Below are 25,737 nucleotides of genomic sequence, written 5' to 3'. Positions count from 1 at the left end.
GGTTCTCGCGGGATTTGCGCTCCGCCGGGTGAGGGGCGGAGGCGCTGCCGCTGCTCTCGCGAGAGGTGGCCTGGTCTCGCGGGAAGTTGCCGAGGTTGCCCCCCTTGGACGCGGAGCCGTTTCGCTTTGGGAAGTGAGCGGGGGGCGGCGGCGGGACGGGACCGGCCGGGCCGGGCCGGGCGGGGGGCAGCGGCGGCGGGGCCCCGCGCTCCTTGCGGCGGCTCCATCCGCGGGCTCCCGGGGCTGAGAGGGGAGAAGAGCGATCGCGGGCCCAGGCCCCGCCTTCCCGGGGCGCCCCCGCCGCGGCGCTGCCCTCTGGGCCTGGGCCCCTCGGATGAGGCGGTGAGGCCGGGCCGCGGCCCCTTCCCCTCCCGGTGCCTGCCGCCCCCCTTCCCTCGTCCTTCCGCCTCCTCCGGGGCCTCCCGTAGCCGCGGGGCCGCGCTCCCCCATGTAGGAGCGGCGGGGGGGTGTCGGCGGCAGGGAGGGCCGAGGCCGGGGTGAATGGTGCGAGGGGCGGGCGTGTGAGGAAGTTTGGGGGTTTCGGAGGCTTCTTCCCCCTCCGCTCTCCGGAGCACAGTGGAGGAGGAGGAATGCCAAACCCGGAGAGACATGGGGGCAAGAAGGACGGGGGCGGCGGGGGGTCCTCGCAGCACGCACCCGGCAGCGGGAGTTCCAACAGCAAGGAGAGGCACCGGCCGGCCTCCCGGCACCGGCGGCACAAGTCCAGGCACTCCAGGGAGTCACCGCTGGTGGCCCAGGAGGCCGCAGCATCCTTGGGCTCGACGATGAAGCCGCTGGTGGAATACGATGACATCAGTTCGGATTCGGATACCTTCTCGGATGATGTGGCCCTCAAGCTGGATCGGAGGGAGAATGAGGAGAGGAAAACGGACAGGAGCGAGAGGGTCCAGAAGCACCGGCACCATCAGCACAAGCGCGTCCGTGAGCTGATGAAGAGCAAACAGTCAGAGAAAGAGAGGAAGTTGGAAAAGAGCCTGGATTCATCCAGTAGGTCTGGGTCCGCCAAGGAGAGAATATCGGGATCTTCCAAGAGACTCTTAGAGGGTGAGGAGCATCCCAAGTCGTTGTCCTCAAAGAGTAGCAACAAGGAATCCCGGTCAGCCAAAGCGCACAAGGAGAAATCCAGGAAGGATCGGGAGCTCAAGTCCAGCCACAAAGAGCGCAGTAAAAGCCATCGGAAAAGGGATGCTCCCAAAAGTTACAAAACCATTGACAGTCCCAAGCGGAAATCCAGAAGTCCTCACAGGAAATGGTCTGACAGCCCGAAACTGGATGACAGCCCCTCAGGAGCCTCCTACATCCAGGAATACGACCTCAGCCCTCCCCGCTCTCACACATCCAGTAACTACGATTCCTACAGGAAGAGCCCCGGCAGCTCCTCGCGCCGCCAGTCCATCAGCCCGCCCTACAAGGAGCCTGTGGCCTACCAGTCCAACACCCGCTCCCCCAGCCCCTACTGCCGGCGGCAGAGGTCCATCAGCCCCTATAACAGGAGGCGTTCGTCCAGCTACGAGAGAGGCAGCGGCTCCTACAGCGGGAGGTCCCCCAGCCCCTACAGCCGCCGGCGCTCGAGCAGCCCCTTCGGCACCAAGCGCTCCGTGAGCCGGAGCCCCATCGCCAGGTAAATGCTCTCAGCGTGGCCTTCCTCACCACAGGGAAAGGGGAAGTGTGTTGGGGTGGCTGTGGGTACGGGGAGGTTTAACCCCCTTCCTCATCTCTATGGGCCACAGAGTTGCTGGCTGCCTGGAATTGCTTTGGCTGGGGTCGTGGCAATTCCTTTGGAAATGGTGGTTCACGCTTTGGGAAGCACCTTCCCAAGTGGTGGGAGGCAGCATCCATGTTGGCTCCCAGCAGAGAGGCCCAAGGCTGAATGAGCTCCTGGGATTAAGTTACACCCACCTCTTGAGGTGGCCGTGGTGCGAGGGAAGGGCTGTGCTCAGCTCCTGAGGCTCTTCCCTGTGAGGACTTCAGCCAGGGAGAACACTTTCACCTGTTTCAGGAAGCCTTGAGCTGTTCAGTACAGGTGGGAACTTGATCACACTGCTCAGGAGGCTGCAGTGTGCTCTTTCTGAGCAGTCTTTTTTCCTTCATTCTAAGCTGAACACATGTGAGCTCCATCTTTCTGGCTTAAACTTCCCTTTCTCAGTGCTGGAGTTTCTTGCTTCCATGCTAAAATTGGGGCATTCCCAGGGCCAGTAGGAACCAGCTGTGTTTTGGCTTGACTTATAGAATGGTTTGGGTTGGAAGGGACCTTAAAGATTTTGGCTTAACTATGAGTTTCTCTCCTTTTTCTTTAATCCATAACTTTCCTACAGAAGGAAGCTGTTATTTGAAGGCAGTTCTGTGTGCTCTGTTTCAGATGTTCATCAATCACCCTGTTACATGCACAAACACATACTCTAATGATTCTTCTTTCCTAGCTTCAGCTTATGTTGAGTTTCCAGTTGTCACCATGGGTACTGCAGAGCTTTGGTGGTAGCTCCATGGCAGTTAAGATGTGACCTGGAATGTAATGGCTGTAGAAATGCTCCACGCTGTGGTAGCTGCATCCTCTGGGCCAGACAGGAGCTGCGAGAGAAGAGGCTGCCTCCAGAGTGTGTTTGTGATCAGCATTTCCCAAAGAACTTTTGGAATCTGGCCTTTGTTACTAGAGCTCCTAACTTCAGGAATGCCATCTCCCATAGTGGGCTTGAAATGGTGCCTTTGTGCTTGCTGTGAGAGCTGTGCTGGTTTTAGCACCCTGGATGCTGTTACGTAAAATCTACTCATTCCGGTGCGGTTTTACAGAGGGAGAATTCCCTTTGGGCTCTTCCTCCTCTGCCCTGTTTTCTCTATGTACACCTGAGGGATAGTCCTTGATGGTTTTCTTCTCCCTCCTCTCAATCCTTTTTGCCCTGGTGGCACTGCTCTGACACACTCTTTGCCAATACATTGGGAAGGGTAAGAATACAGCAGTAGGAAATGGATGTGCGCTTCGTGCTATAATCATGTGGTACAGCACCTGCTAAATGTCTGTGTTCAGCCTAAGCAGGGAGAAACCATGTGGAAACAAGGGTCTTATGCTAAGAGGTGGGGTTTTTGCCCCCAGGTTTCTCCACTTCCCAACAGAACCTGAAGCTTACTCTTGTTGTAGGTGTTAGGTTGCTTCTGACTTGATCTTAATTATGGGAGCAACTTTGTGCTGCTTCCCTGAACTTCCATACCCTCATAAGAAACTTCTTTAGGGCATCTGTGACTCCCTGGCAAAATGCTAGCCCCCAAAGCAAAAGAGATTCCAAAGGTTACTGACTGTTTACTCTCAGCTTGTACTGAATTCTTTGAATCTTGGACTTCATTTGGTAACCTAGTCCTCTTTTCTTCCTGGGCAGATACCTTACTGTGTGATAACATGCTTGTAAAGCAGAACAGAAAACATGGATTATGCCTTGAGAAGACGTCTGCCTGAAGGGATTCTAGTAAAGGGAAGAAGGGGGTTAATGCATTTTCCATATGTTAGGCAAACTCTAAGTTGTAATTCAGGTGTTAGCTTGGCTTTGCTGAGCTTGCAGCTCAGTGCTGAGGCAGTTGGTGCAAGCTCCTGCTCAGGTGTCTGCTCCAGAAGCCAGAGGTGGGGCTGCCCCTCTGCTGAGGGCTGTGCAGGAGTTCACCTCAGGGGTGGATCAGCTGAGCTTTCCTGAGCAGCTTTGGTGGATGTGGTGCAGGTGAGTGTGGAATGGGGGCAGCTGAGTGTGCACCAGAGTAGCTGGGGGGTGACTGTGATCGCTTCTCTTGGCTCCTGCAGAGAGACAGGGACAGTCTGGGAGAGGAAAGGTCTTAAACTGGCACACTCAGGCAGTGAACTCCTGACTGTGGCTGAAGTCCTTCAGAGGAGGTAACACAGGCTTTCCTGGGCCACTGAGTGGCTTCCACTGACTGACAATATGGTAGTTGGGGGGGTATTTTCAGTGCATTCTGTGTTTTCTTTCATTTCCACGACCAAACCCCAGTGTTAGGAAACTGAATCCATGTGCTTGCGGTGCTGATGGGAGGAAAATACAGAATGTTTGCATTTCAAATGGCTGTGCAAAACGACTTGCTTTCCATGGAGGAGCAAATGAGGCTGATTGGGTCAGTAGGGAAAAGAACAGATGTGCCTTCCCATTCCCTGTAGCAACTGTTGGCATTGCAGCTAAAACTAGAAGAAGGAATTCCAGAGCCCTTCAGCTTGCTGGAGGTGGGTTGTGCTCTAAGTATAGCAGCTAAGTGTGAGTGTGTGCACGTGCTGTAGTAGTGGCCCCTGTTGTACAGACCCTTGCCACAGCAAAAGGTCATTGGGTGTTCATAAATCAGAAGCATTTGCCTCCTGGTTGAGCTTGTTTCCTGAGCATGGGGCATGCAGTCAGGCTTCCCAAGCACTCATTTCCATGTTGCTCTTGACTTCTGTGGTGGCTTGGAGCAGGTGAAATGTTTTAATGTCTGCAGATGTTCCTAGGAGCTTGTGTAATGGTTAATGTGGAAGTGAGGAGATGTGGGGCTTTGTTCTGCCAGCTGATTCAGGGTCTCGTAGCCAAGGGCTATGAGCTGTGGTTGGTTTTAGCATGAAGAGGGCTGGAGGGTTCCAGCAATCCCTCTTCCAAACCCCATTCTAATCTTCTGATTGTATCAGTGAAATTAATAATGCTTTTTCATCTGGATTTCCAGATGAGCTATAATCTCTGCTTTGGGTTAATGCACAGTGGTCATGGATCTTGCACTTCTCCTTTCCAGTGCTAGAGATACAGCAAGGTGGGGTTTAGCCCCAGAGCATTTTTAACCACAGGAAGAACTGCAGTGAGACTGAATCTCTCATCCCTGGTGATCTTAGCAGGGTAAGAAAGCTATAGAGAGTTGTCTTAACACATGTGAAGGGGCAAAAGTGCTGACTGGCTTCAGGTGAAGCCAGGAGAAGAGCCTTCCAGAGGATGGAAGGAGTATGTTCAAAAAGCCTGAGCATCTTCTGTCTTGCTGTATCTTAGTCCTGAGAGCTCCAGCAGTGATAAAAGCAAGCTTAGCTGTAGTGCTGGTGAGGCTGTTGTGTTCTCATGAGATGAGGTCTGGAGTGATCTGTTACTGGTTGTAACTGCTGGGAAAGCAGGGGAGCTGCTGGCTCTGGGGCTTTCTCAGCTCTGACAAAGGAGCTGGAAAATGGGCTTTAGAAAAAAGAGCTCTTTCTGGATAACTGAACATTATCATTGGTCAGCTGAAGAGGGAAAGCCTGAGTGATGCTCGTGGAGCAGGAATATATGGCTTCAGTCATAGAATCATAGAATAGTTAGGGTTGGAAAGGAGCCTCAAGATCATCCAGTTCCAACCCCCCCGCCATGGGCAGGGACACCTCACACTGAACCATCCCACACAAGGCTTCATCCAACCTGGCCTTGAACACCGCCAGGGATGGAGCACTCACAACCTCCCTGGGCAACCCATTCCAGTGCCTCACCACCCTAACAGGAAAGAATTTCCTCCTTATCTCCAATCTAAATTTCCCCTGTTTAAGTTTTAACCCGTTACCCCTTGTCCTGTCACTACAGCCCCTGATGGAGAGTCCCTCCCCAGCATCCCTATAGGCCCCCTTCAGGTACTGGAAGGCTGCTATTAGGTCCTCACGCAGCCTTCTCTTCTCCAGGCTGAACAGCCCCAACTTCCTCAGCCTGTCTTCATGCGGGAGGTGCTCCAGTCCCTGATCATCCTCGTGGCCCTCCTCTGGACTTGTTCCAGCAGTTCCATGTCCTGCTGGAACGAGGTAGAACTGGACTTCCGGGGAAGTTTATATCAGATCTGCTGAGTGATGTTGTTGGGAATGTTGCTCTGCAAGCAGCTGAGTTGGAGTAGCTGTTGGGGAGTAATCGTGGGGAGGATGGAAGACGGGATGAAATCAAGTATTGCAGCATCTTAATCTTAACCTGAAAGAACTGTAATAGGGAATGCTAACCCTGAAACTATGCGTGGTTGCAGTAAGCTGCATCCTACAGGATCCAGTAGGAATGCTGCTGTTAACGTGCAGGGGTCTTTGAGCAAAACCAGAACTGTGTTTTCAGCCCTGGGATGTGGCAGGTGAACAGCTACCCAAGGGGTAAACTGCATCCGAGACTGTTAACTCCTGAAGCGGAAACCTTGGGAAAAGAGCTGATCCTGAGGCACATTCCCATTACAGAAACACATGTAATGGAAGAAGAAAATAGTTGAGTGACTTCAGATGACACTTTGGTTTTCCTCCTTCTGGTTGTATATTCATTTTGTAAGGCTAAAGGTAAGGCCTACCTATGCTTGTGCTCTTTGACCACTGTTAGCTGCAGGTTTGGGGTTGTACGTACTAGTGAGAGGGCAGAATGCTTGGTGTAGCAAGGGAAGAGGATTCTGTGCAGCCGGGCCATGCTCTCACATCCTTTTGCTTTAGTCCCAGTTCTCCAGTTTATTTTCCAGCCATTTACTGTCTCAGGGTAGTATTAATGTCTACTAGAAATAGTAAATTGCATCGAGTGCTGTTCCAAGGGAGCCTGTGTTCAAACCTGCTCGCTGTTAGGTGGGGTTTAGAACTACTGTGGAGCTCTGGTTTGAGGCAAGTCCCCATTTTCACAAGTAGATACTCCTGAGGCATAACTCATGCAATCAAACTAAGCTTTGAGCAGTTTCTAGTATCCATAGAGTCTGATCTCAAAATGTCCTTGTTTTCCTGTTGGCTCACATAGCTTCTAAACCCCTCCGAGCCTATCACATGTACAGCTAAAGTGTGCTGCCTCATAACCTGCAAAATCCGCATTGGAAGCAGTTGTGTCCTGTCAGGAATTGTGACATGGACACTGGAAGTACCAGGTTCCAGTTCCATTTTGTTCCTGAGCTTGTTTCCACATCAGCTGGTGGTTACTGCTGGGTTCACCCTGTGCTCTGGTGCATACTCTCATGGTGCAAGGTGTTTCCTGCCTTGCTTGTGTCTCACAGGTTTCAGTGTGGCTTTATTTCTGCACACATACACCTAATGTAGAGCCTGCTTATCTTAACAGGGGCCCTCTGGATATACCTCAAGCAGAAGGACAATTCCTGGTGGATTGAGTGTTTCTCTTCTCCTGAATCACATCATGCAAATCTGAGTTCTGATGATCATAAAAGAACCAGGGAGGGGGGTATGGGCTTGAAGTGAGGCGCTTCCTGAGGCAGCATTCTCATAAGAGCAGCCATATTTTATCCCTTGTTTGCTTTAAAATTGTACATAATAACTGGGAAAACTTCATAAACTCTTTTCTTTAGTGCCTGCATCTGTGATTTCCTTTCACCTTGAGGCTTGACCCACCTTCATCCTTCCTTTCTGCCTTGAACAGTGTAATGGTGAGGATGGTCCTGCCATTGGAAAGCTGGGTGATGACCTGAAACTTGCTCTGCTTTAGTCTCTAAACTCCTTTCAGTAGCTTTCCCCTCACAGGTGTTCCGGTATTCAGCTGATGTGAGTTCTTTCCAGAGCGAGCTGTTGGTGTTGGTGAGTAGCTCAGGGGGTGAGAGCTGCTTCGTTTCATTCATCCTCTCCCTGTCCCCCCTCCACAGGAAGTCTGTGAAGTCCCGAAGCCGAAGCCCTGCCTATTCAAGGCACTCTTCATCTCACAGCAAGAAGCAGAGGTCTGGGTCCCGCAGTCGCCATTCCAGTATCTCCCCCACGAGGCTCCCGCTGAACTCCAGCCTCGGGGCAGAGCTCAGCAGGAAGAAGAAGGAGCGAGCGGCCGCGGCGGCGGCTGCAGCCAGGGTGGATGGGAAGGAGGCGAAGGGCTCTCCCGTGTTCCTGGCGAGGAAGGAGAACAGCCTGGCTGAGCTGAGGGAGCCCGCCGCGGAGCCTAAAAAGGTCCTCAAAAGTGTTAAATCTGACAAGTCGTCTTCAGACGCGGAGTCAGTGAATTTACTGCACACGAATGCAGAGACTAAAACCGCTGCGGAGACAGCGAAAGCCAAGGCAGAGGAGAACTCGGAGAGGAAACATCCTGTTCCGGTCAGAGATTCCAAACAGACGGGAGCAAAAGACTTGAAGCCTGTAGCAGTGGTAGAGGACCTCCTATCTCCAAAAGAGACAGACACAGCAGAGAAGGAGCTTCCGCCCCCACTACCCTCAATAAAATCACCTCCTCCCCCTCTGCCGACAACCACACCACCACCTCCAACCCCGCCGCTGCCGCCTTTGCCTCCATCACCTGCAGCTCCACCTTTGCCACCATCCCAACTGCCTCCCGTTCAGGTCCCTACTTCAGCCCCAACACCTTTGCCATCTTCTTCCCACCCAAGGACGTCTACTTTATCCTCTCAGGTGAACTCTCAGCCCTCTGTCCAAGTCGCTACAAAAACACAAGTGTCTGTGACGGCTGCTATCCCACACCTGAAAACATCAACGTTGCCTCCGCTTCCGCTCCCCCCTATTTTAGTTGGGGAAGATGACTTGGATAGGTAAGGTCACCCCACAGCCTCCTGGTTGCATTTAAAAGCAAAACATTGAGGTAAACAGCTTCTTTGGGGTAGCTGGGCAGCTTATCCTCATCCTGCAGTGTACACTCAAGACTACTGCATTATTACATGGCCCCACTCCTCATTTTGGCCTTGTCAGGTTTATGTGGAGAGTTTTATGGTCCCATGCAGTAGTTATACTTTATCTCGGTGAGAAAAAGAGGTTTGGCTGCTGATTTAATGGTGGTTAGTAAAGGTTTCACATCACTCTTTGGTCATATTTATGACAGTAATGTAGCATGGGTCTGGCGTGATGCACTGCTTTGGTGCAGCCTTTTGCACAGGCTTATCTTGAAATTGCTTTTTGAATGCCTCCAAAACCTGTACTTAAATAACAGGGAACAGCTCAACAAGTCCTATAGCAGAACATAAACCGGAGTGATGGTGGTTCCAAATGCATCGGTCATGCAGGCTGGGCGTGAAACTGCTATGGGTTTAACTGCACTATTGAGTCATTAATACAGTCCTTACTGCTTATGAAGTAGGTGTTCATGTAAAAATGGAAGGGTGAGGCTGCACCTGTTTCATCTTTCTGTTTCCTATTATGTCTAACCAAAGCACACAGGCTCAATTCTGTCCTGTGTAAGAGCAGCTCCTGCTTTGGCTGCTGCTGCTCTGGGCTTTAATATGAACTTGGCTGCAAAACCTTCCTGAGGGGTGGCTTTTGGTGGAGGCGAAAGGAGCAGAAGAGCTGAAGTGGAAGTGGAGAGGCAGAAAAGCTGCTTCCCCCTTTGTGGCTGTTAATGTGTTGTGATGCTGTTAACATCAGCGCTGATACGTTTTTCTCTGCTTAGCCTGTGTGTCTTTCTAAGCATCACTGAAGATGGCCTAGGTTGCTTGTTGGTTAGGAAAGCATGGGGTTTAATGACTAGCGCTTAACACAACGGTTATGACTTGGTCTAATTACCCTGTGGGTGAAGTGAACATGGTTATGTTACAGTTTCTCATTCACTGAAGTGATGCTCCTGCTATCCCTGTAAACGAGGGTGATGTTGTCACTTCAGTCAATGTGGAAGTTAAGCTCATGCGTGTCTCTGCCCCTCCAAAGCTGTGTAATGATCAGCAAACACTGGTTTAACTGTATCTGTGATGAGCAGCAGCTTTTCCCAGCCTGCAGGTTTCCCCCCTCAAATGTGCCAGGGTAAGCAGGATTCTGCTGCTGTGTTCCCTCATTCCCAAACCAGGGATTGCTCTGCAAATCCTGGGGTTTAGCCTTTTCTTTACCACCCAGGTGTGGCTCAGTTTTATCCAAGTGTGCTTTATCTCTGTCATCACTATGAACTGAGGCACGTGGGTGATCCTGCAGCTGGTTGCTGTGCTTAGTAACTGGATTTCCAGTGCCTTTCCCAATGAAAGGATGGGAAATCCTGCTTCGTTTTGCTGAGTCTGGTGGCAGTTGCATGTGGCACTGATTGAGCAGCAGCTCACTCTTATTTAGCTACTTTCATATATAGGAACACAACTTTTGTGGCTAGACTTTAATTTTCCATGCTGAGACTCCAGCTCTGAGCCTGTGGGAAGTGCAGGATATGGAAACGTGCTTAAATGTGCTCAAGTACCAGGTATGCCTCATTCAGTTGGAGACTTTCCATCCTTTCCTGGTGCTTCTTATCACCTCTGGAATGCTTTTAGACCACAGGGTGCACTGTGGGCTGCTTCACCTCACAGGAGGTGTAGTGGGAGGAGAGGAAAGGCTTTGTAGACACCAGTAGTACAAACTCTGTGTCTGAGGTTGCATTCAGAGCTCTGAAGGCCTGAACCCCAGCCTGGTTTGGGTTGAAGGGACCTTAAAGCTCACCCAGTTCCAACCCCTGCCATGGGTCCCTTCAACCCAAACCATTCTGTGGTTCTGTGGATCACTGCTTCAGGTACACATGGAAGCCATAAAGAAGGCAAAACCTGGTTGGAACAGTCTCCCATCTCCTGTGTGCAGTTACAGGCCCTGTTTGGGTCTTGCTTTGCAGAACCTCTTCTGAGGTTCAACCAGGATCCTGCCTTGGCTGGGGGTTATTCTGCATGTGTGTGGTTGATGGAGGGGGAGCTCAGCCCATGCAGCTCTCCCATTCCTGGTGTTTCTGGGGTCTGGTGAGTGCTTTCCCTCATGATGTGCCATTAGTTCTGCAGCCCTGGTGACTTGTTAGCAGTGGGAGAAGGCTGCTCCCCCGTCTTTTAGAGGAGATATCCAGGCTCAGTGCTACAATTGTGTCCTTCTCTGTCCTTGTTTCTTAACTTTGTTTCACGAGAGGCTGTTGTGGGGATTAGACAGTGCCTAATAAAAAGACTGGGAAAATGACCTACTTCCATCGGGGGTGCGTGTGGAGTTTTCCATGCTGAGGGGTTAGACCTGACAGCGCTGGCAAAGAGCAAACCTGCTGCTGCCTGCCCTAAAAACAGCCCCTTGGCAGGGTGTTTGGATCTCCTCATCTTTTCCTGCTGGAGAATGTGCATGGAGAAGAATTCCTGACTATTCAGACCTTGGAATTCTCCGTGCTGCATGCAGGAGAGAGGCATTAGGTTCTGCCAGTCAAAGCCAAGCTTCGGATGCTGTTGGTAACTTGCTTGTTTAAAGTCCCCTCTGGGTGTCTCAGCTATACTCACAAGTCAGAGCTACGTTTGGGTCCTGTCTATGAAGTTAAAGGTCACTGATGCAGAGAGATGTCATTCTGGGTTTGTATTTTTAGTGCTCCTTAACAAGTCATGCATTTAATTTCAGTATGGTAAAGGGACTGAATAGAGGAAGTAAGGGGGGAAAGTGGGGGCTGGGGGTAACCTGAACTTACAGGAAACTCACCATAACCCCTTATTTGTGCAGGTTCTAGCTGCAGAGCTGGGTGTTTAGTTGACGATGGCGCATTCAAACCTAACCCTGTTGTATTGTCATTGTAAACGTGAAGGTTTCTATTTGGCTATGCTCATTTTGGCCCTGTAACTTGGGCTCATAACCGCGTTCTCGACCTGTCCTGCAGCAGGCTGGCTTTGTTTGCTCACTGGCTGTTAAGTCTGACTTTTGTGTTGTATTAACTTTCCGGAGTTTAGTCCAAAAGAGATTCTTCCTCCAAAACCTGTGAAGAAAGATAGAGAGCAGAGACCACGACACTTACTCACGGACCTCCCGCTCCCCCCAGAGCTTCCTGGAGGGGATCCATCTCCTCCTGACTCCCCGGAACCAAAGGCAGCCACACCACCTCAGCAACCCTTCAAAAAGAGACCAAAGTAAGAGCCTTTCTCTCTCTTCTTTTGGCTTTTTGGAGCTGTTGGGTTTAATGTCTCTTCACGCAGGCCGTGGTCTAGGTTTCCAAAGCTTTAGGCTTCAAGTGTAACCGCAGCGCTCCTTGAAGAGCTGACTGAGCTTTTCCATTTGAAATGGAACCTGGCGGCTGCTTTGCCAGCTTCCAGCAGCCTCCCCACCATTGATTGGATGGGGAGAACACTTAATGGGCACTTACTTATAGATCTTGAGTCAGACTTAATTCACTTGTATCCATTCTTTGTCCCCAGACTCATTTGAGTGCTCTTGATTGAGGGAAGTGAAACGTGGAGAGAGCAAGTTCATATTTCTGTTGTTTTCTTAGGGGGTATGAACTGTTTCCTGAGGGTTGGTTTTCACTTGCACCACTCACAGCTGAAGGCCACTTGCCTCATCCCTGTGAGAATGAGCAGCACTTAGAGAAGAAGAGGAGGTTGCGGAAGTTGTGAGCCAAATTGGAGGCCTGGTTCAGGCTCTCCGCTGAAGCTGTGATGGGTTCTGTTGTCTTCCCCTTTGACCCTTCCAGTGGTAGGAATTGCTGGAGTGTTTCAGATCCAATCTCCAGCCATGTTCACCCTGAAGGTGCCCACATCCTTTAATTTAGCAACGCCTGCAGGGCAAAGAAACCTCCTGATGAGTATCCCTATGGAAAGCTTTTGGTGCTACCAGAAGTTTGCTATTCCAAACAAGAGGTGTCCACCTTTTCTTCAGGCATGATTGTGTTGCAAGGCATATAGAGCTTCCCTGACAACAAACCCCATGTGTTTTGTACACTGAATGCTGGCTACACCTTCTTGGAAATACAACTCAAATCCAAAATCCCCTGGTTTTGCTGCCTTCCCTTTTCCAGAATCTGTTGTCCTCGGTATGGGGAAAGGAGACAGACGGAAAGTGACTGGGGGAAGCGTTGCGTGGACAAGTTTGACATCATTGGGATTATTGGAGAAGGGACATATGGGCAGGTGTACAAAGCCAAGGACAAGGACACAGGTAAATATGCCAGGTGGCTTAGGTTGCTTCCACTTGAAGGTCTCATTCCTGTGGGTGTGCTTCAGAGCCATTCCAGTGTTAGTGGTGTTGCCTGTTAGTAATGAATACCTGTTGAACTAGAAATGGCTCCAGCCTTGGAGTAAGTATTTACATCAGGTGCTTGCAAAAGGGCCAAAAGAATAGAAGCTTTGAAATCCTGTTAGTGCCCCTCTACTTTCCCCGCTTGTGAAATCACTGCTACACACTGACACACAGTTTGTGTGGTCAGGTGGTCACAGGAATCACAGAATCCCAGCCTGGTTTGGGTTGGAAGGGACCTTAAAGCTCACTCAGTTCCAACCCCTGCCACGGGCAGGGACCCCTTCCACTGGCGCAGCTTGCTCCAGTCCCTGTGTCCAACCTGGCCTTGAGCACAGCCAGGGATGGGGCAGCCCCAGCTTCTCTGGGCACCCTGTGCCAGTGCCTCAGCACCCTCACGGGGAAGAGCTTCTGCCTAAGAGCTCATCTCAGTCTCCCCTCGGGCAGGTTCAAGCCATTCCCCTTGGCCTGTCCCTACAGGCCTTTGTCCCAAGCCCCTCTCCAGGTTTCCTGCAGCCCCTTTAGGTACTGGAGCTGCTCTCAGGTCTCCCCTTCAGGAGCCTTCTCTTCTCCAGGCTGCCCCAGCCCAGCTCTCTCAGCCTGGCTCCAGAGCAGAGCTGCTCCAGCCCTCGCAGCATCCCCATGGCCTCCTCTGAACTTCTTCCAAATAGCTCCATGTCCCTTCTGTGCTGTTACCCCAGAGCTGGGCTCAGGACTGCAGGGAGGTGTTTCCCTGCAGCAGAGGGAAAGAATCCCCTTCTGGCCACACTATTGTAGCAGAGCTTGTGGAGTGGTTTCCAGGGTTAATTTATGTCCATTTGTGTGACCTTAACACTGAAGTAGATGAGGGGAGCACTGGTGTCCCTGTCTTGAGTTGTTGGTGTGATAACTTCTGGCAGTAATTTTACCTTGGGGGATGTTGCTTTCAACTTCCCCTTGGAATCCCACCGAGCTGGTGACAGGGGTGTGTGCAGAGGCTTTGACACTGCCTTGTCCTGGCAGGGGAGCTGGTGGCTCTCAAGAAGGTGCGGCTGGACAACGAGAAGGAAGGCTTCCCCATCACAGCCATCCGTGAGATCAAGATCCTGCGGCAGCTCATCCACCGCAGCGTGGTGAACATGAAGGAGATTGTTACGGACAAACAAGATGCACTGGATTTCAAGAAGGACAAAGGTAGCATTTGCTGCAGGCTGTGGGTTTCATCAGCCAAAGAGCTGATGCAATCCGTTAGTGTTTGTTCTTGGTGTAAAACCAGAAATCCAAACGCTTGTCTGGATGTTCTTTCTTTAGGTTCCTCATTGATACATAGCTCAGAGTTTGGTATCTGGATTTGGCCTCACATCAAAGCAAAGGTTCCAATTAAAATGAGGTGTCACACTGCAGAGCCAAGGTAGACACAGGTTTAAAAGGATGCATTGCATTCCTGCAGAGTCCCAAAGAAAGCCTTTACAGGATCACTTTTAACACTGATTAGTGGCAAAAACCTTACTAACAGCGAGATGAGTTTTGTCCTCTGTCACTGTGGAAGAGGGAGATGTTCCAGCATCCCACTAGCTGTTGTTTGGGGCCTTCTCTTCCATGAAAGAGCAGGGAACACCACAGACGTCAGGTCAAGCTGCGAGTGGAAGTAATCTCTTCAACAAACTAGCTTAAAAGAAACAAATCCAAAAGAGCCAGGGAAACGTGCCCAGGATTTCAAAGGAATTAATTTGAGGGGCTGCTTGGTTGTGTTGGGTTTTGCCTCTCTTGAGGAACAAAAAGAAGTCTTTTAAGATGTCCAGGAAACCCTAAGTATCACAAGGGTGTGTTATAGGAATTGCCAACAAAACACCAGCAAGGCTATTTCAACAGTTGAATCCATTTCCCCTCCTCTTTGTCTCTCCTCTTGTCTTAAATGATTTCTCTCTTTATTATACCAGGTGCCTTTTACCTTGTGTTTGAGTACATGGACCATGACCTAATGGGGCTGCTAGAATCTGGCTTGGTACATTTCTCAGAGGACCATATCAAGTCTTTCATGAAACAGTTAATGGAGGGGTTGGATTATTGCCACAAGAAGAATTTCCTTCATCGAGATATCAAGTGCTCCAACATCTTATTGAACAACAGGTAACCTGGGAATAGAAACACTTCAACCCAAGCTCTTCCCTGCCCTCTCCCTGGGTTCACCTTGAGTATGGTTGGGAGCAGGAGGTGTTGATCCTCTGGGGAATCCAACCCTGCGTGTTTCCACATGGTGTGGTGGGTGGTTATGATTAAGCAGTGGCTTTCCTGGGTGCTGCTGCTGTAAGGGTGAACAGCCCCACCAACCTTCACCTGAACTTGCTGCTGGCGGCACTCTCCCCACTGTTGTGCAGCTCTTTACAGTTAATTTTCATGTTGACTTGAAATAAATGGGGCTCTAAACTTGGTCTCCATGGTATTTTGGCAAAAATCCTGTTTATTGGAAGCACTTGTATGCAGGGAAACCACTGAGGGTTGAGGTAGGAAGGAGCAGCTCTCTGCTCTCTCCTCTCTAGACAGTGTTTGGCACTAACACAGCTCATCACAGAATACATCACAATTACTCATTTGCTGTTAATTCTCAAGTCTTTATCTGGATACCCATAAGAAAACTTTGAGCCTGTGAGAATAATGCTGCACATAATCACATCCACATGTCTGGGTATCCATCTAAAAAGGGTCCCTGGGCCATTGGCCTATTGGGAAGGGTTTGTGGTAGAGATGAGACTGAATTATTGCCTTTTCTTTTTGTTTCTTTGAAGCATTAAATAGGATCTGGAAAATTAACACTGGTATATTCAAAAGTAATTACTGCTGCCACTGCTTTGTTGGGCCTTTCTACTACGTGGGGGATTTCCTTCCCTTTTCCTGTTGCAGTGTGTGAGCCTGGCTCTGGTTCAAACCAGTGACTGTCTTTTGTCTTTCAGTGGGCAAATCAAGCTTGCAGATTTTGGACTCGCCCGACTCTACAGCTCAGAGGAGAGGTGAGGCATGGGAGGAAGGGGGAAAGGCCTTCCATAGGTGGGATGAGCTCCTTTCTTCTTAATACCTACACAGTCACTTCACTTGAAAGTCCTAGCATTGCCTGAGGAATGATTTCCAGTGTTAAGTGGTATAATGTAGCTCCAGCTGTTGGAAGAATATACTCCTGGCTGCTATTAATGGCTTTCCATTAGAGAAACCAGCTGATAAGGAGCAGAAACATCTACTCTGCTTGCTCTGGCCCATATTTGGCTTTGAGATCATTTGCTCTTCAGCCATAGCAGCCTCCTGCTGCCTTTTGCAGGTCAGGATTTTCAGTCTTGGGTGCCTACAGCTTGCTGTCTGCATATAGGCAGACCTGAAATCCCTGATAGCTCACCAGCTCTATGTAACTCAGGCAGATGCTATGGAAGGCTGGCACTTGAAAGCCCACTGCTTCTACTTACGTGCCAAACTCTGCAGTTTGGAAGTCAAAATTAGAGTTTGTAAGGGTTTTGTGGCTCTTGGCCTCAGTCTGTGTTTGTGTCTTGCATTCCAGCCGTCCATACACCAACAAAGTCATTACGTTATGGTATCGACCTCCGGAGTTGCTGCTAGGTGAGGAGCGTTACACACCCGCCATAGATGTGTGGAGCTGTGGGTAAGTGTCTGCTTTGTGTCTTTGGGCTCTTTGGGCTGTGACCATCAGTACATGGAAGCTGGTCTTTGCTTTGAGCTGATCTCTGAAGCTCTGTTCCAGCAAGGCAGAATGGTGGGATAGTACAGGGATACTTCTAAACTTGTGTGCTTTGAGGAGATAGGTGTGTGTCACCTGCCTGAAACTACACCACTTAGTAAAAACTCGTGCTTGGTGTTGACATGTGAGAGCATGAAAGCTTGCTGTTTGAATAACCAAACCAGCCAACCTTTGGTAATGACGCACCACTAAGGAGCGGTGACAAGCTTACTCTGTGCTGGTTGTAACTTCAATGTATGGCTGTAATGGCCCTGTCCAGCCTGGCCTTGAACACTGCCAGGGATGGGGGAGCCACAGCTTCTCTGGGCACCTTGTGCCAGCGCCTCAGTACTGTCACAGGGAAGAATTTGGCACTGATTGCCATTTCTGTCAGAAGGCTTTAGAATAGATATTAAGGACTGAGCCAGAATTGTCCCCTCCCTCCTTTTCTTCTTTCCCTTTCAGCTGTACAAATGGTGTGTGTACAAACCTTGTGTGCACAAGGCTGTGTCCTGTGCTTGGCAATGACAAACAGTAAGCTTCAGGCAGCTGAGGATGATTTGGGCAGGCAGATACCCCCCTCCAGTAAAGTTGCAAAGAGAAATGGGCTGGATCTGCAGGCAAATGAGCTGCCTGGCTCATGTTATTGCCACGTCCTCCTTTCCCTGCAAAGAGTTAAAGCATGAAGCCAGTGTTAACCAGCCTGGTAGTGAATGTTATTTCCCAGCTGCGTGGAATCAGTGACTCTGTACACATAGGTTAGTTTGTCAGTCCTCAACTACAAGCCCTGATGCAAATAACTCTCCTCAGGCAAACCTGCTCCTGAACAGAAATGCTGCAGTGTTCAAACGACCATCCCAAGGGTTTGCTGTCGTGACCTCTTGCTTTTCCTCTTTCCAGCTGTATCCTCGGGGAACTGTTTACAAAGAAGCCTATTTTTCAAGCCAATCTGGAACTGGCTCAGCTTGAATTAATCAGGTAAAGCATTGCACATGCATGCCTATGAGAAGAGGTACTGCAGAAACTGCTCGTGCACACAGGCTCTGTGTTAGAAGAGCCCTCTTTCTCTAACCTGCCTACAAAATAGGAGCAGCAAATGATGGTAACTGCAGATGTGAATAGGTGGGGATTTAGGAGGCGTGTGGCTGCTAATGTAGGCACTGTCTGGAAACTTTGCTGTTGGTAGTTGAGTGTGCGATGAACCTAAATTACATCTCGCACTGAAAATGTGTTCTGTTGGATGGCTTATAAACTAAAGGTAATAATTTTTCCTCTTCTGATACCTCTTTATTTAACCTCTGAGGGTTATCTCACCATAACTGAAATGATTAACCAGAACTAGGTTATTGGTACCAGAAGTTGCTAAGGAAGAGAAACAACTGTTCCAGCTCAAGCCAGAGCAGTTGGGGTTGGGGACTCTTTTCCTCCTGGCTGCGTTCCACTCACTGACCATACTCTGCTCTTCTGGTTGTCAGCCGGCTCTGTGGGAGCCCCTGTCCAGCAGTGTGGCCAGATGTCATCAAGCTGCCCTACTTCAACACTATGAAGCCGAAGAAGCAATACCGGAGGCGCCTGCGTGAGGAGTTCTCCTTGTGAGTCCTGGTAGAGGAGAGGATGAGTAGCTGCATGGGGGTTATGTGCAGCTCATCTGCTGTCCTGCAGCTCTAGTCTACCTGGCAGGGTAAAGCAGTGCTTCCCCTCCTTGACCTCTCCAGGAGGGTTTCCCCCTTCTGGGTAAGGCTGCAATGAGGTCATTGTCCCTCTTCTAAACCCCTCATCTGCCCCGGGTGCCTTCTGAAGGGCTCGTGACACTTAGGCAGGGTCTGCACTGGAAAGCACTCTTGTCAGTGTTGTGTTCCACAGTGCTGAGGCTGGCTGACCTCAGAGACGTCCTCCCTGAGGGGAGAGTATGATTGTGTGATAATCCCATGGGATTTCTAGCTGAGCTGCTCATCCTAAACAGCAAAAATTCCACTGGAAATACCCCGTATCTGATGCCTGTTCTGGTGAGGTCTTTGAGCTGTTGCACCACGTAGCAACCGATTTTGACTGCAAGGGTTTCTCTTGGGCCTGAGGTGCCTCTCTGAGGGTGCCTGTTCACAACAAGCCCTGAACTCGGCTGTATTTCCAACTCTCCCCAGCATTCCTTCATCTGCTCTTGACCTGCTGGACCACATGCTGACACTAGACCCTGGCAAGCGCTGCACAGCAGAACAGGCCCTGCAGAGCGACTTCCTTAAGGATGTTGACCTCAGCAAGATGGCCCCTCCAGAGTAAGTTCCAGTGGGTTCCCTGCTAACAAGCTTTGGGAAAGAGCCCCCCTGGCTTGCCCTTGGTGGGGGAGGGAGGTCAGTCAGTTATGATTTCTGGGTTCTTTTTGTGTATTCTGTTATATGGCTGAGCAAATAGCTCTTCCTGTGCTCTTGGGTTTCTGCCTGGTGTCAGGCTGGGTTTAGAAAGCTCAGTTTAATGCTTGCCAGGTGCTCTAAAACTCTGGGAAGATACAGGAAGATACAGCATGTAGCATCCCCCTGTCCTGTGTGCCAGGGGGGCTGGCCAGGCCTTGTTTGTGCCACTTGTTAATTGACTCGGGGGCTGTTGAACAGTGTCACATGCGGCTCTTTTCTCCCACTCCAGCAATCAAGGTATAAAGCTCTGCTCTTACCGGGCGCAAGTAGCTTTTGAGCTTCCCTTTAGAGTTACTAAAGGCAACTAATTCCTTAAAGCTACCCGATTCAGCTTGGCAAGCTTGTGTGCGTTGTGGCTAACCCCGTCCAGCCAGGAGGGAGATCCGTGTGCAAGTGAAATGATTCCCATCCGATTCTGCTTCCTTGCCCCTTCTTGGAATATCCATGGTTTTCCTAGAGCACTAATGACTTCCTGCGCGCTCTGAGGGTTACACTGGTGTGTGTCCTAACTGCCGAGTGTTGTTCTCTTCCAGCCTCCCGCACTGGCAGGACTGCCACGAGCTGTGGAGCAAGAAGCGGCGGCGGCAGCGGCAGAGCGGGATCGCGGTGGAGGAGCCGCCGCTGTCTAAAGTTTCTCGGAAAGAAACTACCTCTGTTCCAAGCACAGACCCTGTCAAAAACAACAGCAGTCCTGTGCCCCCCCAGCCCGCCCAGCTCAAAGCAGAGCCTGGTGCTGCAGATGCAGTAGGTCAGTGCCCAGCCGGGTCTGTAAAAGGCTCCTGATACCATTACCTCCCTGCTCTCTCTGGCCTGGGTGTGGAGGTTTGTGTCTGGTTTGAAGCCAGGCTCATTCTTTCACCTCTGTTTCTACAGAAAGGAAAATTCCAGGTTTTCCCCATCCTGATTTCCTCAGGAATCTCTTACGGATGAGCTGACTCCGAGTTTGTTCTCGGAGTTCTGTTGGTTCTGAAACATGCTTCCGCAGAGATGAACAAAAGGACTTACTGAGTCACTGAAGTGAAGTAACAGATCATAGGCTGGAAGGTGCAGCCGTGTAAAGGGTGTGCAAATGAGCTGAACTCTATAAAGCTGAGGCATGAGATCTCTTAGGCTAGTGGCTGGTGGGTGCAAGTGTACAGTATTGCCCTCTGCTTGGTGCAGGGAACATCACTTGGTCATAGAAACTTGCAGGACCAGGTTTCTAAAGGTGTGGCCAACCTTCCTGTGTCTCGAAAGTAGTTGGAGGGGAGGTATCATGATTCCTAGGAATGCAGAGCTATGCAAAGCTACCCAGACCATGCTGATTGTTCTGTAGAAGCCTTATAAAAACCCAGATATGGGCTAAAGCTTTCTTTGTCTCAAATGTTGTGCTGACAAGTAATAAGGAAGACAGTTCTTGCTCCAGGGAATGCACAATCCATGTGTTCAATGAAACATGGCAGATGGACAAAAGGTGGTGGTTGGACGAGCAAACAGCTGAGAAAAGTGAGTGTCGTGTTCTTAGTTGCCTACCAGCAAGAGGAGCTTCATTTTAAGCTTCTAAACCCAAACCTTCGCAGCTTTCTGCCCCAAAAGCTTGCCTTACAAAGGCAGTGTCAGTGTGAAAGGGCAGCGTTGGCACTTGTCACTCGGGAGGCTCTGCTCCAGCATGGTGCAGAGGGAGGTGATGCCATTTGAGGGTTGTGTTTCAAGCTAACCTGGATACTTGCAGGTCAGGACAGTCTCCTGTGATGCCAGGGCAGTTTTCAGCAAGGAATTGCCTTCTGCTTGACCTAATTTCTTCTGCCACATCAGGGGAGCACACCCTTTCTCCATCCCAAAGAGCAGCTCGGTTTCATCCCGCGAAACCTGCTTCCCAGTGCATAGGGAGTGCTGTTCATCCACGGAATGCTGCAGGAAGGGCTCAGCTGCAATCAGATGTGCTGCTCTGATTGCCACCGAGGTGGGCTGTGGGTTTCCGTGTTCATCACGCATCCTCAGCCTCGCTGCTGTAACTGGTGCTGTCCTTGGTCGCCAGTCTGCGCCCTGGGATGCTCAGTCAGGGAGATTTGTGTCAGCTGAGCTCCTTTTAAGCAGCAGCCACGTGTGCAGCTATGCTGGTGGCTCTGAGAGGGCTGGGAGGAAGCTTCCCAGAGCACCCAGCTGAACCTCGGGTGAGTGCAGTGTGTGCACAGTACCACGGGGTGCTGCTGCAGTGCTGTCAGAGCTGATGGCAGGCTGGAGGGGGCAAGCTGAGCAAACCATCCTGGAATCCTCCTCCCAGAGCCTCCATGCCTTCCCCCAGCACGGGGTCACAGAGGAGGGGTGTGCAGTGTCAGGAGTACAGGCTGATGTGATGTAGCTCCGTGTAACCTTCCTATGATGTTGCTCGTGTTTCCAGCAGGCCTTGGAGAGATCACCCAGCAGCTGAATCAGAGCGAACTGGCTGTTTTACTGAACTTGCTGCAGAGCCAGACTGATCTGAGTGTCCCACAGATGGCCCAGCTGTTGAACGTTCACTCAAACCCAGAGATGCAGCAGCAGCTGGAAGCTCTCAACCAGTCCATCACTGCTCTGACAGAAGCCACCACACAGCAGCACGAGTCTCAGGCAGCAGCAGCAGAGGAAGCCATAGAGGAGCCACCCACAGAGGCGCAGCTACCAGAGGAGCAGGCGACTCCAGAAGCAGCCAGTGCTCAGGGAGACATGCAGAACGTGCTGGCTGTTCTGCTGAGTCAGCTGATGAAGAGCCAGGAGCCTGTTCTGACCCTGGAGGAGAGCAACGGGGAGAAGAGCAGTGAGCAACGGGGGCCGAGGAAAACCCCGACAGTGCAGCCAGAGGAGAGTACAGGTAAATAATGTGCCCGTTGCTCGTGCACCTGGGATGCCGCACTCTTGTTCGAGCAGTTCAAGTGTGCCACGTGAGGGCCTCTAGTTCATCTGCAGCCAGGAGGAGCTGAGAGGTGGTGACAGAGGGAGCAGGGGCTGTGGGTGGGAAGAGGAGAGGTGCTGGGTGCCACAATGGGGGCAAGATTTCAAGACTGAGGCAGACGCTGACCTACTCCCTGCAATAAGTGCTCAGGAGGTTTTAACAACTGCAGCAAGCCAAAACCTGGCAATACTTCCTTCTCTGCTTCACATCCCCAAAGCATATCAAATCCAGTAGTGCTCCATCAGTGGAGATGAAAGGGTTTGGGTTTTGCCCAGAAATGAAAGGGAAACTGAAGAGGTTCAGTTCTTCCTCCAGCACCCCTAACAATTGGTTTACACATTGAGGTAGGTTTTTCACCCAGGACATGGAATCCCTGCAGGTTTTCCCATCTTGTTGCTTATCCCAACTCTTCTTTCACCGTTCCCTTCCTGCCCTCTGAGGGGGAAAAAAAGAAGGAAATAAAGATAAGTGTGCAGAGATGCTTTTGAAGAACACAAGAACCGAAGTAGTGGCGAGTGCTGGAAGGGAGGGGGACAGTGGCAGTTGGGTTCAACAGGGGCTGGTACGTCCAGCTTGGGTTGAGTCCTGACATCCAAAGCCGAGCTCCCCTGGTTCTTGTAGAGCAGGTAGGAGGCATGTTGGAAAGAGCTGTTTGTATCGGTGACCGCTTGGATTTCCTTTCCGAAGGTGAGTGTAAATGTCTCCATGTCTCTTGTTTCTGTTGATTTTTTGGCTTTATTAGCAACCTCCCGTGACGACCTCACCAAATTCTAGAAGCACGTCCCGGGTATGTCTCAGACTCTCCAAGGGAGCCTCTTTTGGCCAGATACACAACTCCTCTGCAATGTAGCTGAACGTGCTGTGTTCTCGTGCCTTCGACACACCCGCCCACCACGAGCCAGTTGTGACCGTGCTTGTCTTTCCTGGTTCTTTCCTCTTTCTGCCCTAGTCCTGGAAGATAACTAGGTTCTTGTAGAGCAGCTTCAATTCAATAACCTTGTTCTCTGTTTATAACGATTTTAAAGGAGATGCTGTCCCCCAATCGGCTTGGCTTCCCAAATGACCTGAAGATTGTTTTCTGGATTACAAATACAATCTAGTTTTAAAGCGGACTGATGGGTGGAGGGGTGGTCCTGGAAGACTACTGGTTTTCACAATAAAGTTTGACCTTTTTAATAACCAGTTTTGCAAATGATTTGAGGATCTGATTCAAACAAAGGTGTTCGTGGCCTCTTGTGTCATCGCCAGTAATAACTTTAATCATGGGGTAGCTGAGCCTGGTCGCTGGACGGGAGGTCGAGGCAGTTCAGTTGTGTTGCTCTGCAGGAGTCAGGATGGGTTGCTGGGAGCAGGTCGTGTCCCATGTTGTCCCCTTGCTGCTTGCGCTTAGCAAGGGGAGAGCCAGAGCTGTCTTTGGTCTTACCCATCACCTAACCAGGCTGCTTTGTTGTTCCGCTGCCTCAAAAGCAGTAACACAAAGCAGTGAGAACGTGGTGACGGGGTGCGAAGGGTGCTCTTGTTCTTGCTAGGAGAGAACAAGTCCTCTTGAAACAGAAATCTTGGTGACTTCAGGTCTGAGCTGGGGAGAAGGGGGTTGGGGATGGGGACAAAAAGGGTTTCTCATGTTCCAGGGCAGTTTGTGTGATGCTCGCAAGGCTTTATGGATTGAGATTGGTTTGGACTCTGCTGGAAAATGTCAAAACCCAGGAGAAGGGCTGGTGTGCTTTGGGGAGAAGTGGACACAAGAGGTTGTACCCACTCCTTCAGTGTGGCCTTGGGGCTGGCTTTTGTGTTTGTGGCTTTCCTAAACCAGTCCATCGGTATGAAGGCACCAGTGAGCCTGCGACCGAAGCAGTAAGGCCACAGCATCCCTCTGCAGCGACCCCATGTGCTGTTGCGCAGCTCCAGCCATCTCCTGCTTGGCATTAGCCTTTTGATCCAAGAGCAGGAATCCCTTCCACGGGTGCCCATGGGTTAGGGGAGCTGTTGCCCACTGTTTGGATGCACGGAGACAACTAATGGATGTTTTGTGTGCGTTGGTCTCCCCCCCGAATGCCAGATCTCCATCTCTCCCAGCGCATCCCGACTCCGTAGGCTGGTTTGGGTGTGTGGGGGGTGTTATGTTGGTAAATCTATTGCTGTCTGCTTGGTGATGTTATAAGACGGTGTTTAAAAGCAGTAACCCTTCCACAGCATGTCCTCCTCGCGTTGTCCCACCAGAGAAGAGACCCCCCGAGCCCCCCGGACCGCCGCCACCGCCTCTCTCCGAAGACGACCTCTCCAATGCAGCCCAGGAGCTGAACCCGGCCGTGACCGCTGCTCTCCTGCAGCTCTTTTCGCAGCAAGAGACGGAGTCGCTCGGCCCCACGCCGCAGGAGCATCAAACTTCCAGAGCCTCGGACTACGGCAGATCCCGCTCCAGCAGGACTTACAGCACCGAGAGCTCCGAGGGCGGCTTTGGAGCCGAGGAGCTGAATTCAGGCCAGACGCTACTGGAACCTTCTGCCCAGCCTCTGGGGAAAAGCAGGACCTTCTTGGGCTCCGTGAGCCACCTCGGGGAGACGAGCAGCTACCAGGGCACGGGATCTGTCCAGTTTCCAGGGGACCAGGACCTCCGCTTCGCCCGCGGCCCCGTCGCCGTGCACACGGTTGGCCAATCCTTCCCTAAATCCGAGGGGAGCAATAACACGCTGGTCCATCCCGAGGCCAAAATCCACAACTACAGCGAGCTGGGCCCCCCGGGGACGGCCACTTCCAGTGGGGCAGGAACAGGTCACAGCTGGGGTGCTCCAACCCAAGCCACTTCTTCCTATGGGAAGCCGTTCCGTGGGGCTGGCAGAGTGCCTCCGCGGGGAGGACGGGGCAGGGGGGTTCCCTATTGAGCTGCCGCCGTCCTCCCCTCCATCACCTCCACCTTTAGCACCACGACTTCAGTTTCTGGCCCAGAGCAAGGTCTCCTCTGCATTTCAGCTGCTGCAACGCTCCCCGTTGTTATTCCTTGCTAGGCTGCCACCGGGCACCCCGGGACTCGCTGGAGGGTCCCCACTTTGGGTGCCTTTGTGCTTGCTTAGTGACAGAACTGACCCCCCCCCAAAGCGGGGGTGAGCTTCCTGCCCTCGTGTGGGGGATCCATTGCAAATAGGAGGAATGAAACAAAACCCGAGCACAGGGAAATAGGAAATCACTCAGTCTCTCACTAGTGCTTCCCTGGGGGGGGGGAGCGCAGGGCAGGGTTCAGGTATAGGGCTAAGGGGAGATGGGTTCCCAAAGTGAGGATTTTGGTTTTTCTTCCCAATTCCCTTTAAAAACAATGGAAAAAAAGGGGAATCTATTGCTGGGAATTGCGTATCCCAGCTCTGGAGAGCCGGGATGGGGCACTGGCTTGGCCTCCATTGATCCAGTATTGCTGTGAGCTCCAGGGTCCATCTCACTTGACTGTAGCCTTAATAAACGGGCTTTTGGGGTTTGTACCTTTCCTACGGCAACTTCCTCGTGGGAATTGTCCCGGTTTTTCGTTCCTTCCTTCCTTTTCCTTTTTCCCAGAGCCCAAGCGAGCCCCTCGCTCCCCAATTCCTCTTTCTCCTTTGAAACTTCCAAAGCCCTCGCCAGGAAAAGAAACCCAAACCCAACTTCTGCTGGGGAATTATCGCCACATAGGAGCAGCTTTTGGAGCCGGATGCCCGGGCTCCCGGAGCAGCAGCTCAACCCTTGGAGGCTTTTCCAGGCATCCCTGTATCATTTCTAGAAGCATATATATATATATATATATATTTTTTTGTTGTGTTCAAGGAAGTCTCGACGATGGAATTCCTCCTCCCGCAGAGCCCTGCGCTGTTGTCCCTCTCAATGACACTTAAAAGAGATGAATAAAACAAAGGTACATGTG

At 51.2% G+C, this 25,737-nt stretch overlaps 1 protein-coding gene across 5 annotated transcripts; it reads left to right on the top strand.

The window, feature by feature from the left end:
* The first annotated feature begins 99 nt into the window (after window positions 1–99).
* On the top strand, window positions 100–25,737 carry CDK12 (cyclin dependent kinase 12). 5 transcript variants are annotated; one of them, XM_065699526.1, is made up of 14 exons: window positions 100–1,642; window positions 7,576–8,460; window positions 11,554–11,730; window positions 12,615–12,754; window positions 13,835–14,005; window positions 14,752–14,941; window positions 15,763–15,819; window positions 16,356–16,457; window positions 17,433–17,510; window positions 18,008–18,124; window positions 18,674–18,805; window positions 19,474–19,688; window positions 21,324–21,770; window positions 24,072–25,737. In XM_065699526.1, the coding sequence occupies exons 1-14, from the start codon at window positions 591–593 to the stop codon at window positions 24,731–24,733; spliced, it is 4,425 nt and encodes a 1,474-aa protein (XP_065555598.1). In that variant the 5' UTR covers window positions 100–590; the 3' UTR covers window positions 24,734–25,737. The 5 variants fall into 5 exon arrangements, with proteins under 5 accessions (XP_065555598.1, XP_065555597.1, XP_065555596.1 ...); XM_065699525.1 differs by having other exon boundaries at window positions 21,321–21,770; XM_065699524.1 differs by having other exon boundaries at window positions 101–1,642; window positions 24,045–25,737.

Source organism: Lathamus discolor, chromosome 20 (assembly GCF_037157495.1).
Source record: "Lathamus discolor isolate bLatDis1 chromosome 20, bLatDis1.hap1, whole genome shotgun sequence".
NCBI classification, from domain to species: Eukaryota; Metazoa; Chordata; class Aves; order Psittaciformes; family Psittacidae; genus Lathamus; species Lathamus discolor.
This window is presented reverse-complemented; position numbering and strand designations above follow the sequence as displayed.

Coding starts and splice junctions, on each gene's coding strand:
- CDK12 (XM_065699523.1), top strand. CDS start 591: ATGCCAAACCCGGAGAGACATGGGGGCAAGAAGGACGGGGGCGGCGGG. Junction 18,806..19,473: donor AGCAAGATGGCCCCTCCAGA/GTAAGTTCCAGT, acceptor GTTCTCTTCCAG/CCTCCCGCACTGGCAGGACT. Junction 21,771..24,044: donor GCAGCCAGAGGAGAGTACAG/GTAAATAATGTG, acceptor ACCCTTCCACAG/CATGTCCTCCTCGCGTTGTC.